Source organism: Solea solea, chromosome 1 (genome assembly GCF_958295425.1).
Source record: "Solea solea chromosome 1, fSolSol10.1, whole genome shotgun sequence".
NCBI classification, from domain to species: domain Eukaryota; kingdom Metazoa; phylum Chordata; class Actinopteri; order Pleuronectiformes; family Soleidae; genus Solea; species Solea solea.
The window spans coordinates 11,065,619-11,085,135 of record NC_081134.1 but is presented as its reverse complement, the minus strand read 5'-3'; the positions used below and the strand labels follow the sequence as shown (position 1 = coordinate 11,085,135).

General features: G+C 40.8%; 1 protein-coding gene across 2 annotated transcripts; it reads left to right on the top strand.

The window, feature by feature from the left end:
- The first annotated feature begins 665 nt into the window (after positions 1–665).
- Positions 666–19,363, top strand: yeats2 (YEATS domain containing 2). Of its 2 annotated transcripts, XM_058614704.1 has the most exons (30): positions 666–851; positions 1,253–1,358; positions 1,474–1,571; positions 1,686–1,778; positions 1,877–2,110; positions 2,228–2,346; positions 3,022–3,183; positions 4,586–4,697; positions 4,999–5,043; positions 5,126–5,285; positions 5,819–6,061; positions 6,544–6,711; positions 7,950–8,041; positions 8,623–8,808; positions 8,903–9,131; positions 9,385–9,543; positions 10,208–10,332; positions 10,915–11,061; positions 11,341–11,529; positions 12,467–12,851; positions 12,962–13,096; positions 13,708–13,833; positions 14,349–14,499; positions 14,799–14,875; positions 14,982–15,061; positions 15,524–15,728; positions 16,965–17,200; positions 17,318–17,392; positions 17,474–17,547; positions 18,174–19,363. In XM_058614704.1, the coding sequence occupies exons 2-30, from the start codon at positions 1,259–1,261 to the stop codon at positions 18,280–18,282; spliced, it is 4,314 nt and encodes a 1,437-aa protein (XP_058470687.1). In that variant the 5' UTR covers positions 666–851; positions 1,253–1,258; the 3' UTR covers positions 18,283–19,363. The 2 variants fall into 2 exon arrangements, with proteins under 2 accessions (XP_058470687.1, XP_058470772.1); XM_058614789.1 differs by lacking the exon at positions 13,708–13,833.
- The last annotated feature ends 154 nt before the right edge of the window (positions 19,364–19,517 follow it).

The window sequence follows — 19,517 nt, the reverse complement described above, 5'->3', positions numbered from 1 at the left end:
TCATATGACAGCATACATCAATACAGCTCAATAGACATGTGGTGGTGGTTCATATAAAAGTCAGATAAAACTGAACTTGTAAATTAACCCACTTTTGAAAGCATATTCATAGAAAAAAAAACTTGAAAACAAAAATAGGAATTAAAACAGACTTCAAAAACCTTTTAACCTTTTGATTGTGGGCATAACAAACCATTTACTATGTTACTTCTAAGGGGTATGAGTGGCGATGACTGAGCTGGACAGCTGCAAGAAAACTCAATAATGACAAGGTGTGTAAAATGGATCCCACATGTTGACAAGTCTGTGTTTACTATGTGTTTATGGTATTCCCTGACAGTGCTTTAACCTAACCCTAGCAACATTTTTAGTGGTACGACTGTAGTCATTGCTACTACCCATACTTAAAAGGCGTGGACTGTTATGTGTGTTGTCACTGCATTCACAATTCTGCCATAATCATTATTGCTCCAAGGATGTCCACTCATCACTCAACTCCATTAGGCCATGCACAGTAGATTAAAATTATGGTTAATTATAGTTCCATTTGCAATGGGTTGATGTCATATCGTCACCATTATTTTTCATCATCACCCGACAGGTAACACAAAATGAAGTGACTTCTGGGTTCCAACACCAGAGGGTTTGTAGAATAGCAGCCCCTGGTGGCCATTCAGCTAAAGTGCAAAGCTAACGCTCCACCATTTAGCCCACCTGTCCACCTCGAGATTTAGCAATTTATCAAACATTAGTGTGTAAAGTTGGTGCTGCATACTGCAGGGGATATGCCCTCATTGAATTAAAACACACGCCTCACAAAGAAACGTTGCTCCACTGTACAGAGTAGCCCCGTAAGTCTGCATTTTGAACCAATTGAATCTGTGTGTACAAATGTGTGCTAGCGCTAGCTAAGTTAGCAAACAAGGGTAGCGGTTGCTAAATGTCCCCGTTTGCCGGCTTCGTGGGCGTTAGGCACGGATTGTTTTCTAACGATAACAATGTGAAACATAGCGGCATGTTTACTGTTTTAGGTCATGTAGCTCACTTGCAAAGTGTCTTTTAAAAATCACAGGTTAACTATTGGAAGCCACATGCTAGGTCGTAGATTGCCTGCTAGCATCACTGGATAGCTAGGTGAGGCTAAAGTTAGCAGTGGGCAAGCTGAAACCTGACAGCCTGTGCTGGCCGGTTAACTCCAACTATAATCAAAGCTGGTCAAAGGTTTCCATAAAAAAGTACATTTATTTTACAGGCAGACATGTCTGGAGTTAAAAGGAAAATTGAAGGCATCGATCCTGACTATGAGGACATTTCTCTTGTCCAAAATAGCAAGAGAAACAAAGCCGTTGAACATAATGGTAAGTTAAGTTCGTGCTTTAAACTCTGAGACAGTACACATGCATTTACATGCTGTGATAGCAAACACTCATTACTACAAATTGTTGTTTACCCACTGTCCATCTGTACTAACAGCTAGGGAGGCAGCAGTACAGAAGATTGACACCATCATCAGAGAGCAGTTTTCTTTGGAGATGAAGAGCAAAGAACACGAGATAGATGTCATCAGTCAGGTATCTGGAGGATACAGTGCATTGTCACACACAAAACATTTTACTTGTGTCAATAACACATAATTGAAATTGAGTTGATACAAGAAGAAGAAATTATGTTTTACTGATTTGCAGCGACTCAATGAAGCCAGGAGGATGATGGACAAGCTTAGGGCTTGCATAGTTGCCAATTACTATGCCAATGCTGGGATGACAAAGCTCACAGAGGTAAACTTCCTAAACCTGGGGTTCTTTATATTCATACTTGGCTGATAACTAACCTTCAGGCTCAGTAACCAACCAGCACTGTGTCTCCTGTGTCTTAGCATGGTTCTAAGAGTGACCCTGCAGTGCTGAACCATCCAGCCATCCGTCGTTTCCTGGAGTCCCCATCCCGTTCCTCTTCCCCTCTCAACCAGGGTTCTGAGACTCCTTCTTTGGCCCAGTCAGAGTCTGAGTCCCTGTCACAGCAAGGAGAAGGATCTGAGAGGGATGTAGAGGGAGCATGGAGAGAGGATAGCAGCAAGCAGGAGCGCAGACCTGGACGTAATACAGGCAAAGTGAGTTCAGCTGATGACAAGCATTTTGGTTATTTGATAAATGAAGAAGTTGTTGTCATTATTACTCTGGTATTTTTTAACCTCTGATTTAACTTGCTATATTCTTGATTCTTGAAGGACACTTTTGGTGTGCCATCATCTGTGGGAGCAGATCAGAGGGTGACTTACCACTCAACTGGAGACGAAGCTTCTAGACTGTATGCAAAGAAGACAATCGTAGTGGGGAATGTATCCAAGTACGTAACCAAACTACAAATAGGTTTTACTCACTCTGTCATCTCTCAGTCTTAGTATGTTGTAGCACAGGTCTTTCTAATTACATGAGCCATTCACTTAAATTATTATCTTTAGTAGCCTGTTGATACTTTGAATTATCATAAATTTATGTTAATGAAACCTTTCAACTGAGTTATAAGTCCTTAGTGTTAGCGTTTGCCATGTAGTTTTAATGGAGGTGTTATTATCTCTGGCATGTAAGTTACGTTTTTGGACAAGCTTTGGACAGCATAACTTAAAGAAGTAAAGGATAGATTTTGATCACATTTTTCTGGGGATGTATGTTATTGCCCAGAGAAGAAATTATTAGATTTTGATGGTGATCCAGTCACAGAAATAGGAGCGAGCTTAGCATAGGTGTGCATTCTCTGGTAGTACATGAAGTTAAAATTACATAAAACACAAAATAGATACTGTTTCTATAACTCTAACCTGATTGATGGGGCCCATTTTGTGTACACTTAATGTCTCTGAGGTTTAGATGTGAGACTTACATTTCACAGTACAGTTATACTCTACTCATTTACTCTGGAAGATAAATTAGATGAGTTTTTAGTTAATTATATCTTGTGTCCAATGAGGCAAGTCGTTTTACTCCAGTTGAATGAATGTCTTTTTTTGTCCTTATCCCTCAGATACATTCCCCCTGATAAGCGGGAAGAGAATGACCAGTCTACCCATAAGTGGATGGTGTATGTCAGAGGATCCAGGAGGGAACCCAGCATAGACCACTTTGTAAAGAAAGTCTGGTTCTTCTTGCATCCAAGCTACAAACCCAATGACCTGGTGGAAGTCAGGTTTGTTCCAGTCTATTTTTCTAACATCTTAGACACGCAAGGAAGCAAGCAATAAGCACTTCTTAGTCATGCACACTTGTTCTGAGATAGGCAGGGCTCCACTCTTGTGGTAAATATTAGCACTGGGTGCTGCTTTATAAGGTAACCTCAGGCAACAACAATAGGTAGACACACACGCAGACAAACTTGTTCCTCTAAGATTTGTCATGGTTACTCATTTACACAATGTTTACTCCTTACTATATTTATTATTCTCGGTTAGTAGTTCCCCCTCCTGTTGCCACACAGTCTTTAGGAAGTAAGGAATTAAATTTAGATAATTGCTAATGTGGAACGGTCTTACTTCATTATCTCCTGATTATTAATTCAGGACAACTTTAAATAACCACTTCAGCTATCTCCTGACTGCTAGCACATTCTTTTATCCTCAGATATACTGCCCCCCTGTGGATATTTAACAATTCTGATCTTTGAGACAAAACCCCACAGCTGAAAGTAAAGAGTCAGTGGCTAAGACTTGGCTAAAACCTTTCGGCAATTATACACGCATGTTATTAGGTGGAGTCCGTAGCGTCATTTAGTACACAGTGACTCAGAATAGAAGTCGACATCAACATGACTAATAGTGGACACGCCTAAATCATACACACAGTGTCATTTTGTTGAAAAAACATGTGCCTTTGAGTCCTTGTTGCTGCTTAAAGCGTTGAAGTCTGTGTATATAATTTCAGCATGTTATTGTGAGTGGAACTCTTGAATCTTTGCGTTCTTTAGTTGAAATATTGAGTTTCTACTCCCCAAATCTGGCAATGGATGCAAGATTGCTGATGGTTTCATCAGTCAGCAAGTCTTATCCTGAACTGTAGCCTCCCAGTAGTTTCAGCTGACAATGCGTTCATGTTGCCGTAGCAGCCGCTCTACAGCAATGAAGCTCTGTGATAATAGTCTGAATGAAGATGAGATGAATGAAAGGATAAACCAATGCCTTGTATCATGTATAGGGTAAACTTAATAGATGTTTACCCTATACATGTCTGGTTCCGACAGTGATTTCTTCCTGTTAAAAGGGAGTGTTTTTCTCTCTCTACTCATTGTGTGAACTGTTGGGTTTCTCTTCTCTCTATAAAATGTTGTAAAGGTTTTTGTCTTACTATGTACAGTGCCTTGAGATAACGTTTGTTGTGTTGTGATGTGGCACTCTACAAATAAATTGAATTGAATGTATAACATGCATCTATTCACACATCCTTGTCAGATTAGGGTCTGTTTTGTGAGGAAATCAGACATCAGAGTGAGAGCTTGGTTTTCTTCACAAACTCGTTGTAATTTGTTCTCTCGTCTCGAGTCCTGAGGTGTATTTTAATGACATTTCATGAGGCCTTTTGAACATGTCTGTTCTCAGTGAGCCTCCCTTTCATTTGACACGTCGTGGTTGGGGTGAGTTTCCTGTGAGGATCCAAATCCACTTCAAAGACCCTCGCAACAAACGCATTGACATCATCCATCAGTTAAAGGTCAGACCACATCATCACTCAATTAGTTGTCTTCTTCAGACTGAAATACGGTATTTTTCTGAATGCAATTTGTCACCAAAAATATGAGATTTAGTTTAGAGATGGTGGAAAAATAAGTGCATTATTACAGGTGTATTGTGCAGAACAACTAAATTATAAAATGGAATATAAATTGCTGGTTATTATCTTGAAGCTTTTACAATTTATAGGACTTTGTACATGTTAGGTGTAATAGCATAGTTTACTTTGTAACCTCAACAGCCTTAAAAGTTTTTGTTTTTGTCTTTTTATTTTCCTACAGTTGGACAGAACATACACTGGGTTACAGACCTTGGGAGCAGAAACTGTAAGTTATACATTTTCACTCTGTTTCTGCAATGACTTGTTTCAGTGCTTTAATCTGACGATGAGCTGTTTTTTTGTTCCAGGTGGTTGATGTGGAGCTCCACAGGGACTCTCTTGGGGAAGACTTTATCCCTCAGTCCACTTCATCCAAGGTGACTCACAGAGCAGCCAGCCCTACCTACCTGGCCCAAAGTTATGGACCCTCCACTTCGCCCATGTCGCATGATGTCGTTCTAGATAAAGGTATATCATTAACAGTTCAGTTCAAACGTGAACAATTGGGGTTTAAAATGTTTTAAAAATTTGGTCTGCATCTTGGCTATGTAGAGGGGAAAATGTTCATGTATTTGTTTGGCTTCAAGGCATACAGACATTTGGTGAGAAACCACATTTATTTGATTATATCTTCAAGATAAGCTGAGTCCTCACTCAGAACCAGTGAATCAGTTTATGGGGACTTGTGGTGTGTAGGCACATTTTAACACCACAGGACTTTGATTTTGAATTAGTGAAGTGCAGATTGGCTCTGACAACGCCCGTTATTGCATGAACAATTTAATTATCACCTGTACCATTTATTCCTTTTAATATAGAGACTCAACCCCACATATTTCTACCAATTTATTATTTAAGCAATATTTTCCTCATCCATAATGAATTATGAGCCCACGTGCAACTCATCTGCTTTTAATCTGAAATATTAATTTCTATGACCCTCACTGGTTGATCTATTTGAGAATAAAAGTGATATAAACTCTTATATTTCTCCCTCCCAGGTTTCATCAAAGCAGAGATGGGGAGACATGCAGGGGGACATAGCTCAGGCCTTACTGCTGGTGAGCGCACTCCAACCCGACCAAAAGCAAGTGACAGGATCGCCCTGGGTTCCCATGGCAACTCGGCCTTCCAGCCTATCACAGCAAGCTGTAAAATTGTCCCACAAGGACAGCCACCAAGTCCTGCTGAGTCTCCTGGAAAATCATTCCAACCAATCACCATGAGCTGCAAAATAGTCTCAGGTAACTATCTAGTGGCTCTAAGTGATTATGAAGGTAAAAAAGTTTGAAAGTAGTGGAATTTTGGGAAACCAAATTCATACACATTTATATAATGTTAATACATACATGAATGTTTATGTTTGAATTTCATGAGCTCCACTGTTTTTCACAGCAGATATTTTGCCAGGTTGCAGTAGGAAAAGCACTGCTGGCAGAGGTCCACTTAGCTTCTTTAGTTTCAGGGTTAATGCTGGCTCTGTGACAATGTACTGACGTACAGGAAGTGAACAAAGCCACCATGATGTCACCCGTAGCACCTGTGTTTTCCCTTCATGTCAAAATGTCTGCTGTGAAAAAGGTTGGGCTAAAGTTTGGGAACTCCTAATATAAACTGGATTAGATTTAAAGGTTTTTATTTTATTTGCTTATTAAATGATGCATGGTCTGAATATGATCTTTCTTTTGAATTTTGAAGTTCTATTCTGTGTTAATTTATTTGACAGGGTCTCCAATCTCCACCCCAAGCCACTCCCCACTGCCTCGCACACCCACCACATCCACCCCTGTCCACAGCAAGCAGAACTCTTCATCAGTGCTCAACAACCCTTATATCATTGTTGATAAACCAGGCCAGGTGATCAGCATGGCCTCCTCTTCCTCTGCCTCCACAGGTACACGTTTCCCACTCAATTTCAAAGTGATACTTGATATCGGATGTAAAATCAAGACACACTGACTGAGATGCCCTCATAGAGTCAGTTTGTTAGCCGGAAGTTCACAGACATCACCTGAAACCAAGCTCCTGTTGGGAAATACCAGCTGTCAGTCACACTGATGTTACTCGTGTTTTTTTTCAGGTGTCTGTTTTTCTCTAAATGGAAATATAATTTTTAAAACCTGACATGAGTTATAAAAAAAAAAAAAAAAAGACCTGAAACTGGCGATTGAGACCATTCACTCTGATGTTATAAATCAATTGGAAAGTATGGGCTAATTCTCCCAACAACTTCAATTCAATTGGTGTTGTTTTTCTAACCAAGGGAGCCATTCTTAGTCTATAGTTGCCCTCCAAGGATTTACAGTAAATACAGCTGTGAAGAATATACTGCATAACAGAACTATTGATAAATGGCATCCTCCACGCTCCCCTTTTTCTTTTTTCCTCTCTTTTTAAGGTTGATCAATTAATCACCTGCGTCAGTTGCCACTGTCCTCTTGAAATTAAATGTGTGGTAGTGCTTTATCACATTTGAAATTGTTTACACAGTGAATCAAATTATTTCATAAATCTAATTGCAACTGCAATATCTGTAAACTTCAATTTCGATATTTTCCTCCTTCTTTTTTGCCATTGTCTCTAGTTCACCAAGTTTCTTTTGTTCCCATTTTACACTCAGAAAGTGTGATGAGTCAGCAAGGTGACTGCTGTATGCAAGGTTACCATGGTGACTGAGCTGCTGTGTTTCATTGCCACATTCGGCGGATGAGACCCCACACTCGTGTCACATTCTGTTATGATCTGTTTGGTTATTTGCAAAGATATTAAGTCAGCCTGAGCAAACGCATGCTTCATGTGTATGTTACCCCATCATGGAGCAGAATCATCACCGAGTCTGATGTGTTTCCCACATCAGCAGTGTCAGTTCAGTGTCGAGCAATGTTTCGTCAAAGTGGATGAGGCTCTTGTGGGTGTTGTAGCTGATTCACCAGTCCGACAGTGAAATATATTAAAATGTGGTATGTAGCGAGCAGTGCTTTTGCAGTGCTCAAGCCCGACACCCACACTGAGTAAACCTGCCAAAAACCTTGCACCACTGTGACCTTGATATTCATGGAAAGAATGGCAGGAACTGTAGTGAGCTATCATCAGTCATTGACTTACTGTGTGTGTGTGTGTATTGCTCCATAGGAAGTCCCTCAGCTAAACAATCTGTGGCACAAGGCACTCGTTCTCCAGCCCCTAAAGTTCATACTGGCACCTTGCTCTCCTCGGGGATGAAGGTGAGTTAATGGTCTTAACGTTTGTTTAAGTTTTGAACATGACCGTTAAAACATGGTCTGTTTAGTCCCTTCCACTGAGAATGCATCATATCCCTGTAGTGTCTGTATCTTTAGCAAAGCAATGTGGTATTAATAGTAGGCCAAGGTGCTATCTTCAGCAGATGCGAGTGCCTTGGCAAGCTATTTAAATGGGACATCACGCTAAAGATGGGAGGGTATGTGGGGAGCTTTGCAGAGACAGTTGTACACTTCTATTTCGCTCAGATTGTCTATACCCCAGTGTAAATCCCACTTGCTCATTATCCCATCACCATTCACAAAGAGTGAAGTATAATTTGTGTTCTCATTAACTCAGATTCTACATTTCATCTGCCCCCGGCATCTTCTGTAGTACTAAAGGCCAGGACAGATGGAGACAGATGGGAATATATCAACATCCCTTTGATGAATAAATGATGATACTTTTAACTAATCTCTTCTCACTGATTGCTATCAAAGAATACGGGGATTTAAATTTCTGTTTGAAAGCACTGTGCTCTTGTTACAATCCACCTATCCAAGTGCACTCACTTCTTGTGCAGGTTATTATCAAACAAGAGCCGGGAGAGGTTTCAACACAGCAACAGCAAATGGTTTCCACAGTAACCAGCCAGCAGCAACCTGCGACTACAGCAGCCCACCAGTTTGTCGCAGTGAAGGGAGGTCACATGATCTCTGTGTCAGCCCAGAAGCAGGCAGCAGGGGCCGCAGGGGCCACATCAAGCAAGGTAAGTCTCTCTGGCAAATGCCCAAACAAAGAAGCACAGCAATAATTTACGTGTTTCATTCAAAGGGTAAATATGGCACTTTTCTCATTTCTAGATGTTAGGTATTCCCGTAAGCTCAACACTTCAGTCCGCCGTGAAACAGGTGGCTATCAGCAGTGGACAGATTCTGGTCGCTAAGGGCAACCCCTCTGTCTCCAAAGTGATGGGCGGAAAGCAAGTTTTGGCTCAGGGAGTCGCTAAAGCCATCATGAGTGGAGCCAGTGGCATCTCTGGTCAGCAAGGTGCTACCAAGGCAACTAGTGGTTCAGGAGGCAAGAGTGGAGGTCAGAGTTCAAACATACAGGCATAGATAATGAAGACGCTTGAACTGCACAGCTCATTGATATGACAATTATCATAATCAAGGTTTAGCCATTGTTAATCAGATCTACTGAATGTTAAAAAACACAATTTATATTGTTGTTTGGACATGTCTCCTAATTGTTGTTATAATGCAGTAGTGATTTACAATACACTGTAATCTCATTAAAATGGTGACAATTTGATTTTGATGTTGTTGTCTCTACATACCCACAGTGATGGCTACTCTTCAGCTCCCAGCCAACAATCTGGCTAATCTGGCCAATTTACCACCAGGCACCAAGCTCTATCTGACTACCAACAGTAAAAACCCATCAGGGAAGGGAAAGCTGCTTCTCATTCCACAGGGAGCCATCCTCAGAGCCTCCAGTGCAAGTAAGACATGCATCCTTCTGTCACATATGTGAAGATTATAAGTTTTTAGATGAACAAATATGTTAATTTTACTGTTTTGGCAACTAAGCACATCATGTAAACAATGTATGTTGATCTTATGGGATGCTTGAGGGGGCTTCTTTTTTTTTACTTTCATCAGACATGCTGCTGAAATATAGCCTATTAGTTTAGCATCATGAGGTTTCAAAACAGTAAATGGTAACACAAAAATATTCTCAGTTTAATCAAGGAAAAATACACATGTGAATTACCCAAATATCAACTTCAACTTGCACCTCCTAGCAGGGATAGACCCTCATACATTTTTTGTTCTAGGTCTGGTTATTGTAGTTTTATGTAGTGGTACCAAACTGAAACAAATATTTTGATTGTGTAACACTACCACAACTCACCTTCTGTCAAATTGTAGTGAGATTAAAAAGATTGGCACTTTGGCAACATTACATAATTTGTCTAAAATATAAAATCTACAGCTGTTAACCAACATTACTCAGGAGGAGGAGCTCTACTTTGGGATAATTTATTGTAATAAATGTGCTCTTTCTTAGTTGTTACAACTCATGAATAGTAGATTATAGATCATTTAGGATAAAGAAAACCACAATTGTTGAGGCTGATGTGTATGTGGCTGTTTGTAATTTAGGTCAGCAGTCCCAGAGCAGCTCGTCAGCAGGCACGGGGGGCTCTCAGACCCCCTCCTCTTCCTCTTCAAGCAGTCTGCCTTCCAACCTGTCCTACACATCCTATATCCTAAAACAGACGCCGCAGGTAGGTAAACGAGCAGTTATGTCATAATCTAAAACTTGGTATAACAAAATCCGGACTCTGGATCCATGTCCAGACCACCAACAGAATCTGATGATTTTTCTTTGGTCCTTAATCTACATTTACTGTTACGTTGGTCACTGACAAACAGACAAACGTAACAGAACTTTACCGTTAGAGGTTAAAAGAAGGTGTACAGTATACCAACAGTGTTTCTTTTTCCTCAGTGTGTGCCTGTCAGTATTGTTATTGAGAGGCTGAGCCTGGAGTGGTTTTAATTGGACACATTCATTATAGCGTCATTGATCTGTGAGTCAGTTTTAGAATAGTGCAGTCTGTGCATTTAGCCAGCAGCCTAATGAAGTTGTCTATAAAGGTTTCGTTGAGGTTGTATTTACATAGGTTTAAGGCACAGACCTGAGACAATGTTTTCCATTAATCACCAATCCTCAAGAATAACAGTGTTTCCTCACACTTTGAGAGGGGGAGAGAGGCCGTAGACCATGACTGTTCCACCAACTTTGAATTACATCAAACTGTTGGATTTCAACCTGATCCCAAACCCCCTTTGTCCAATTTCCCTAGGGTACTTTTCTGGTTGGTCAGCCTGCGCAAGGTTCAGGGAAGCAAGGGGTTTCTGGTTCAGCAGGTCATGCAGCCTCATCTCCAGCAACTGTTACCCCACAGGCCATCCGGGTAACAGCTGGACAGAAAGCTGCTATTCTGGCTCAGGTTAGTACATTTTTCTGCATCCTGTTCACCCAAGTACTGCTGTGTTTTTCTACTATATTTTCTCACACCCACAGCCCGAGTTTGAGACCCTTTTATAAGCAGTATCTGGTGTTATCAGACTGTTCTGTGATGTAGTAAAAAGATCTAGCAAAAATAATTACTACAGTTTTGGGAATTTTGCACTTCAAAGCTCTTGCTACGAGTGCCTGTTGTTCAATGTGTGTTTTTAGCAGGGGATTGTTGTACGAAGTTTGGTAAAAGTTCTTCTTTGATTGACAGGTGGTGGGCAGCTCCCAGGGTGCACAGGTGAAGTTGTCAGATGGCTCCGTTAAGACAGTAACGGCAGCGGCTGCAGGACATTTGTCCAAGCCGGGGACGACCACACTGAGAATGACTGGCGGAGTGATCACTGCGGCTAGCTCCACCCCCAGCTCTATCAGTGCTGCAACAGCAAGCAACATACAACAGGCTAGTTTCACAGTCTGCATGTTTTATCTTTTACTCAGGCTGGTTTTTTAAACTTCAACTCAAATTGCTGTACCATTTAACATGAACAAATGAAGGATTGAGTCATGCAAATTCTATTGTGTTGTCAATCATTGATCAACTGATATATTTGAACTATTTTGTGACAAAAAAAAGCTTGAGTAGCTCTGTGTACTAAACAAATGTTTTTGTAGAAGAAATTAACTCCATTTACAAATATGCTTTTTTTGTTATGCATAAAACAAGGGTAAATTCTTAAGTGATGTAGCATTTGCCACTGCACTACGAATGCATAGAAATCAGGAGCGATCCATTGTGAGTGCAGTGGCAAGGTCACTTGAGTATTTGTCAGCGAGAGCAGAACCGTAACCCGTCCATCAGCATTGGTCTGGGTTTTGGTGATTATAGCCTCAGTCACTGGCCTCATTAACTTGAGAAATGGAAACTGCTGAGAGGCTCTAACACACAAATATGCAGTATGTAACAAATGAGAAAAGTAATCAGTACTCTGGCATTTGTTGATGCCACCAGTAAAGATGGACTCTCCCCGAGAGAAAATTGACCCTATTGTCTTTGGAAATTCCATAAAACCAGTGACCTGATCAGCACAACTCACCCTCAGATTTTCATAAAACCAGTAAACAAATGTGAACAAAGGCAGACACGAGACAATTCCCAGACTCTCATTTATAAGAACCCATGTGAGCGTTAAATAACTGTCACAAGTAAATATCAGATAATGTATACATTCACTGTTGTGTAGCAGCAAAGGAGATGAGTATTTTAAGTATACAATTGAAAAATGACACTCGAATACATGTGAAAGACAATTTTGAATGACACGAAATCCACATTAGATGACTTAAAACAACTCTTCTGTCATTGAGAGTAAAGGAATGTTTCTGTTTGTTCCATGCAGCCTGCTGAAGGTGGGAAGTCTACCTCTCAGCACCACTCACTCCTGGTAGCAGCCAATCAAGCAGCGGTCATCAGTGCAGCTAAGAGCGCCAGTGCTGCTGCTGCCGCCGCCGCCGCCGCCGCTGGTGGCAGCCTGTCAAAGACAGCTGCGGCTACTTTGGTCAAGGGTGCTGGCAACTCTGCCACCATGACAAAGAGTGTTGTGGGATCAACAGGAGCTTTGGTAACAGTTGCCAAAGGCACTTCCAATTTGCCTGTCATCGGCGCATCCAAGGGTGCAGGAGTCGGGGCTGTGCCTAAAAGCAGCGGCGCGTCATTGGTTGGGGCAGCTTCCTTAGTCAGTGGGGTGGCAGCCGGAGCAGGGAAGACTGCTGCAACTCTCTCGGGTAAGATAATCAGGAACCTAACACTGCATCAATCACATAGTACCACCTTTTTTGACAAGTTAACTTATTTAAACTGTTGTGTTAACTCTCTGAAATTGTGTTTTGTCCAGGGATGCTGAAGATCCATTCTGGAGGTTCCAGCTCTCAGCAGACTGTTTTAACCATTCCTGCTAACCAACTCAAACAGCTGGGGGTTGGCACTGGGTCTGGAGGGCTGCAGACAATACTGATGCCTGTTGGTAAAGGTGAGGTTTTATAATGATGACATGTTATGTAGGGCTGAACAATTACTCAAATCACAAAGGTGGCGGTTTTAGCATAAATGTTAAACGGCATAACTTTTGGTGTTTCCACTGCTAAAGGTATGTTGGGGTAATTTTTGCATTAGAATTTAGAGTACTTCCTATTTTGATTCAATGTGACATGCAGTAATACTTCATCTTTAATAATATCATAAGTGAATAATGAGCTGACACTTAACTTAAAGTATTGCAAATCAAAGTCAGAAACATCCTAATAAGCTTGTTTCCATAAATCATTCAGGCCTAATCTTAAGTATCTAAAAGAGAGTAGCAGTGGTATTTGAATAAAACACAACAGCACTGTATACTCACTTAAATTAACACATGCATGTGATGTTTGCTAAATCTTGAACAATAGGTGTGGAGTTAAAAACACAATGTAAAAAAAAATAGCAAGCAATTTTATTCAATTTGTCTTAAGTATGACTATATAGTGTTTGAGACAGCTTCTGTAAATCCCATCATCATCCCTTCTCATTTTCCATGAACCATTAAGCCTATTTGTTTAATGGCCCATTGATCCATCCTAAGTGTTTGTTTTCTTCTCTGTGTAGTCGTGTCCAAAGGCACGGTCTCCACTACTCCCTCCTCCTGCACCACTTCTGGAGCAGCTAGACCTGGAGCTTCCCCAAGTCCTGCCATCCAGGCCTCCCCCTCCCTTGCTCTGCCCCTGGCACAAGGTTAGAGGGGTCCATCCCCACTCCACTCACTCCTCTTTCACACCCCGCTCTCTTCTACTGTATTATATATTTCAGTAGGTATCATTTAAAAACAGAAGATTAACAGATGATTTTTGTTTTAAAAAAAAAAAAAAATAATAATAATAATAAGATTAATACTTAACACAATAAAAATATTTTATAAAGCAGGTTCAGCATTTCTTGTCTTATTATATGTGTTAGAAAATAGTGGCTGAGAACTTTTGAGAATAGTTGTTTTTATTTTAAATTAAGACAAAACATATTGAACAAGGTGTAGGTAAATGCTTGTCTTCATTAGAAGCACACATCTAGTCTGTGTACACACATACACACGCTAATGCTGCAGGTGCAGCTTGCAGTGCAAATTCTTTGAGCAGCGACTTCCCACCATTGTGTTTTCCTTGATCATGTCAGACCCAGGGTGTGAGTTAAATGAAAATCAACCTGTTTCTCTCTGTGTCTCCCTCTCTGTGTCTGTCTCTCTGCTGCTACAGTGAAAACAGAGCCGGGTATCGGCACAGTTGTTACAGCTGGTCCGTCTCCCCCGGTGACGGCCCCCATTCCCACATCGGCCCAAGTTGCTTCTGCAGCGACAACTGTCAAGCAGGAACAAGGGGCGGATAACTCTACACATGACCTCATCAAGTAAGTGCAATAAGAAGTCATGATGTTATAATCACCAGCATTATGTAATTAACTCTTCCATGGACAGAATATTTATTATTTGTATTTGTAAAATATCCATTTTTCTATGGTGTTAACATCTGTTTTTACTTGGTAAACTAGTTGTTCTCGGTGAAGAGTAGTGGAGCTTCATTACATACACTCGTCTTTTTCCCATTGCATTGTTAATAAAGGGCTTCAAGAGCATGATCTCGTCTGTGTGTGTGTGAATATTTTGTCTCACTGCACCTGACACCTGTGATTTAATACTTTTCCCTCAGCACTGATCACATAGAGACCATGATGCAGCTCCTGACAGCTGTGGTGAAGAAGTTTCCTCTGATTGTGCCAGAGAAAAGTAAATGAGCTTTCCTTTCATTTATATACTGGAAAATCCAACTCCATGTTTATAAGATATTGATATACTTTTTTTTTTTTTACTTGTTTGTTTTTTATTTGTGTAGCTGAAGACTCCCATCCATTCTGTGCCTCTTCAACAGACCAATATTATTCCTGGACTATTGGCAAGCGTAGAGCATCAGAGGTGACTTTTCTTTTTCTTTTACTTAAATGAGGGTTAAATGGTTAACATGTACATTTACTGTGCAAATGATTTTGCAAAATTTGAGTGCACTCAACACTTTTGTCAAACATTTACAGCGTGTTGTTTTTTTTGGCTGTACACATGTAACTGCTTTATTTCCTAATTACTGGTCTCAGAGGAACACTTTTACACTCCAGATTCCAGGATGATGGTGTCTGTAATGTCGGGGATAATGTTCTATGTTTGCTGTGATCCGTCTCGATGCTATTTCCTTATTCAGCAAGATTTCTGTTTGCCTCATGCTTTCCTATCTCTCCAGTAAGATGTGTGTCACCGACTGGTTTTTATCCTCTCAGTTCATCCTCATAGGTTCATCTATTGCTCACCAGACCAGGTTTTACCCATCTTTTTCAAACCTAATATTAGGTTTTACATAATTGTCTCTTGCATGTTTCGGTGTAGCTTCAGCGAGCAGTTGCAGTGAAGCGAGTCATCCAAGACGTGTTGGACCGCTCGCCCCGCCTACAGGCCCTCACTCCACCCAAGACCAGAGAGGTGGTGCAGTGGTGTCGACAGAGGGGCTACACGCCGCCTGACCCCGAGCCGCAGCGCAAAAATGATGACGAGTCCATCGAGGACATTCTCACACAGATAGATAATGAGCCCGGTGAGTTTATGTTGGTGTTTGGTGTGTAGGTTTCTAAAGGAGGAAAATGATCATGAAAAAAGTGCACTGTTTAACATGTGAGGGTTTTTGTGGAGAAATTGAATAAGACCTTTATATGTTCTTTGGGCAAAGGCCTTGTCCACCATGTTTGTATGGCAGCCTGTATGGACAAATCAGCCAGAAGCAAAAGCTTACTATGCAAACAAAGGAAAACTAATTTGACATTTTGTTTTTCTTATATCACAGTTAACTTTTAAAGTTCTCTATAGCGACACATGTGACCGTAAGTGAACTGCAGCCTCATTGCAGTGCTAGCACTCATGGGGGTTTGCAACAGTCTTTAGTGAGCGTCCTTTGCTTTGGCCAGAACTGTAAAAGAGGAGACTGTAGTATTTTACTGACACTGATGAGGTAACTAAAGCAGCACTGTTGTCTTCACTTGGCATCGGCCATTGTCCAGTTTGGCCTGACGGGCTGAAAACTTGCTTTTTGCTTTTTATGCTTTTTTGGGGTTTCTGTTGGCATCTGTGCTGGGACCTGGTCATTTGTTGATATTAGCGGAATCCATTGTGTTTCAGTTTCTAGGTTTAGTGGTAATTAGTTCACAGTAAAAACGCTCACATTGGGACCAACGTGTGGCTTTCTTTAGTTTTTAGAAGCATTTCTTGCTTTCGTGTTACTTAACACTACATCTGAGACTGTGCTGTAGTCTTTGTGTGTGTGTGTGTGTGTGTGTCAGCATCTGCACTAAGCAGCACACAGAATCATCAGTTCATGCAGACAGAGGAAGGATAAGAGATCAGACAGGCTGCAATTTGATAGAACTTTCTTTTTATGCTTTTTACCCGAGTCATATGGGAGCGTGCAAGTCCATCCTGAGTTCACTTCGTGTGAGTCAGTCTGCAGTTCATTGTAGGAGGAAGATGTGGACAGTCTCATCTTTTAAGTCATGCTATGATCTGTCCATTCATAGTCCTTTCACATATAGCCTCTTTAAATCTCTAGCTGCTCAACGTGGATTAGTATTCCCTCTTCAGTTTTACATTTGTGTGGGTGTTGTGCTTCTGCAGTTACCAGTTGGTTCAGTGAGATTTTTCAGGTTTGCTATAAACATGCAGCAAAACAATAAATGTGCAATCTTAGCAGAGTACCGAAGTTGTCGGTGTTTCTGTTTTTGCTGCTGATGCTGCTGCTTATGTAATGCCGCGTTAAACGTTCACGCGCATGTGTCCGCAGAGTGCCCATCAACCCTGAGTAGCTGTGACGAGCTGGTGTTGCGGCTGGAGCAGATGCAAGCTCTGCTGAAGACGGAACCAGAGGAGGCAGATGACCAGATAGTCGACATCGTCACTGTAGTTCCTCCCTGTCAGAAGCTAAAGGTCAAAGAAGAAGAGCAAGAAGCCGACGCAGAGCCCAAGTTCTTCGTGGGCCCCTGTGTGTCGGCGCAGTTTGTCAGTGAAACAGCTCAGCAGGTCAGAAACCAATCTGGACTTTTGGAAGTGGAAATACACGCTGCTTGGGTTTTTACCTACACTGCTCCACTTAATCCATTTAATTAACGTTAGCGTTAACGTTTGTGTGTCCCTCAGATTGGGGTAAACTTCCAGCCAGTCGAGGTGGAGAAGAATGTGTTTGCTCCAGTAGTCGAAGCCATGATTCTGAAGGTCAGTCTCTTTATGAGATTTATACCCACATTATGTGTCTCACCTTGTACTGTTTGAGACAATGTTTTTGTGTGATTGTAGGCTACTGAACAGTTTTCTAGTGACATCCTGAGAGAAGCTCTGGCTGTGGCCTACACCAAATCCCCTCAGAACAGGTCAGCCTGGTTTTTTTTTTTATTCTCTTTCAACCTTCGTCATGCTCCATTTTTCCAATCTTGTTTGTTGTATTCTATCAAGGGCTTGTCCCAACTACTAGATTAATATTCATACTATTTTTTAGCAACAACAAATAATCCAATTTAATGAATAGAAATTCCATAGTAATTGTTTCTGAACTATAATAATTGTTTTCTTTACAGTAAATTGTTAATCGAGTGTGTTTGCTGCTTTTTCCTCACCATTTCACATCTGTGAAAGTCCATAGAGAAAATCAGTGATATTCCATCAAGGCACACATGAGCTGTTGATCCACTGCTGTCTCAAACATTAAATCCAAATGTGCCATATTGGATTTGGTGTTTGAAATTATTTGTTTACCTCAGTGATGCAAAACCTACCAAACAAGCAGCTCCTGTGTCCAAGTGAGCTAAAATTGCTGATTTTCTTTATGGACTTGGTGCAGGAGAGTGAGCTTCTACAAATATGAGTTTCCATCCAGAAAAGATTATTTAACAGTGAGATAAAGCAGTTCCCAGCTGGCAGCTATGTTATCAGTGAAAGCAAGTGTATATAGATATTTCCTGCATGTTATATGATGCTTAAAATCCAAACATTTTTCCAGGGCTCCCAGAGAGATCACAGCCATGAATATCCACCAGGCAGTGAGTAGCATCCCCACCTGTGACTTCCTCACAAACGCACACATGGGTTACTTGTCGAAGGACAACTGAGGACGGTGGAACTGACTCCGCCTACAGAGACGCGAGGACTGTGTGATGTGCGAGTTATGACGGACACTTCCACTGTCGGTGTACACGCGCCTACATGTGGTCCTGTCGCCCTCAGGTTGTGCAGTAATAACTAATGTACTGTATTCGTTTAACATGATCAAAAAAGGGCTCTGTGTGCTCGCATAGCAGCAAAATGGTAAACGTTTCTAATACTGCAAACATTTTAGTCCTAATTTATCAAGAGCAGCGGCATCGTGGGAATCAAGCTTACTTGATTTTGAGAGGCTGTTGTGCTCTTGCTTACCTCATAACAGGATTATTTTAATGAAGTGTTTGTAATGAAGGGTCAGGGTTGAATAAAATGTCAAGACATCCGTCACCTCCTTCAAAAGTCAATGTGATGCACAGATCTAAAAACAAGTTGGAAACACTAGTGAACATTAGAGAGCAATGTTTGTTGTTTACAAAGCAAACCTTCCCCTGATTATCCATCACCACAAACATCTTATGATCTATTACACATATTTAATACACATATTTATAATATAATACAAACAAGCAGGAAGTGGCTGTTTTCTGAGGCTCTTCAGAGATCGATGCTTCACATTTTTAAGTTGCAGAGCCAACGTCAGGACAGAGATTATACTGAACAAATCATTCTGTCGTCATGAATTCAAGACACCAGTATTTATCGTACATGAACCAGCTTTCCTAGTCTGTTAAAGTGCTTTTAAGTGTTCCGTTTAACAACCGTTATGTATTTATCATGTAATGTTCACATGTGTATGTGACCAATATAAAATAGATGTTTTCGAAATTCACTTTTATTTTTGTATGCAATGTCAACACCTGCAAAACTGTGAGTGAGAGCGTTAATGAATTTGATAGTAAGTGAAGTGTGTGTGTGTATGTGTGTGTTTTGTCAGCTAATCTTCTGATGGCGAGTCTGTTTCATGTGGAGCTTTGTATTTTGTTCATGTGTTTGGGCTGAATGTTTGTTTGTGATGCCTGTTAATCCACTCGAGTGTAAAAGAAAATATGCAGATAATTAATATTCTTATAATAAACGGAAAAAAACTGAGGTTGAATCAATTACATCACTAAACCTGATTTGTTTTTGGGATTTGTTTGTGAAAGAAGCACAATCGCAGTAAAAAAAAAAGAAAAAAAAGACAATAAACCAATCGGGGATTGTTATGAAGGTGAAATTAAATATAATTTAAACCTTCAACCTT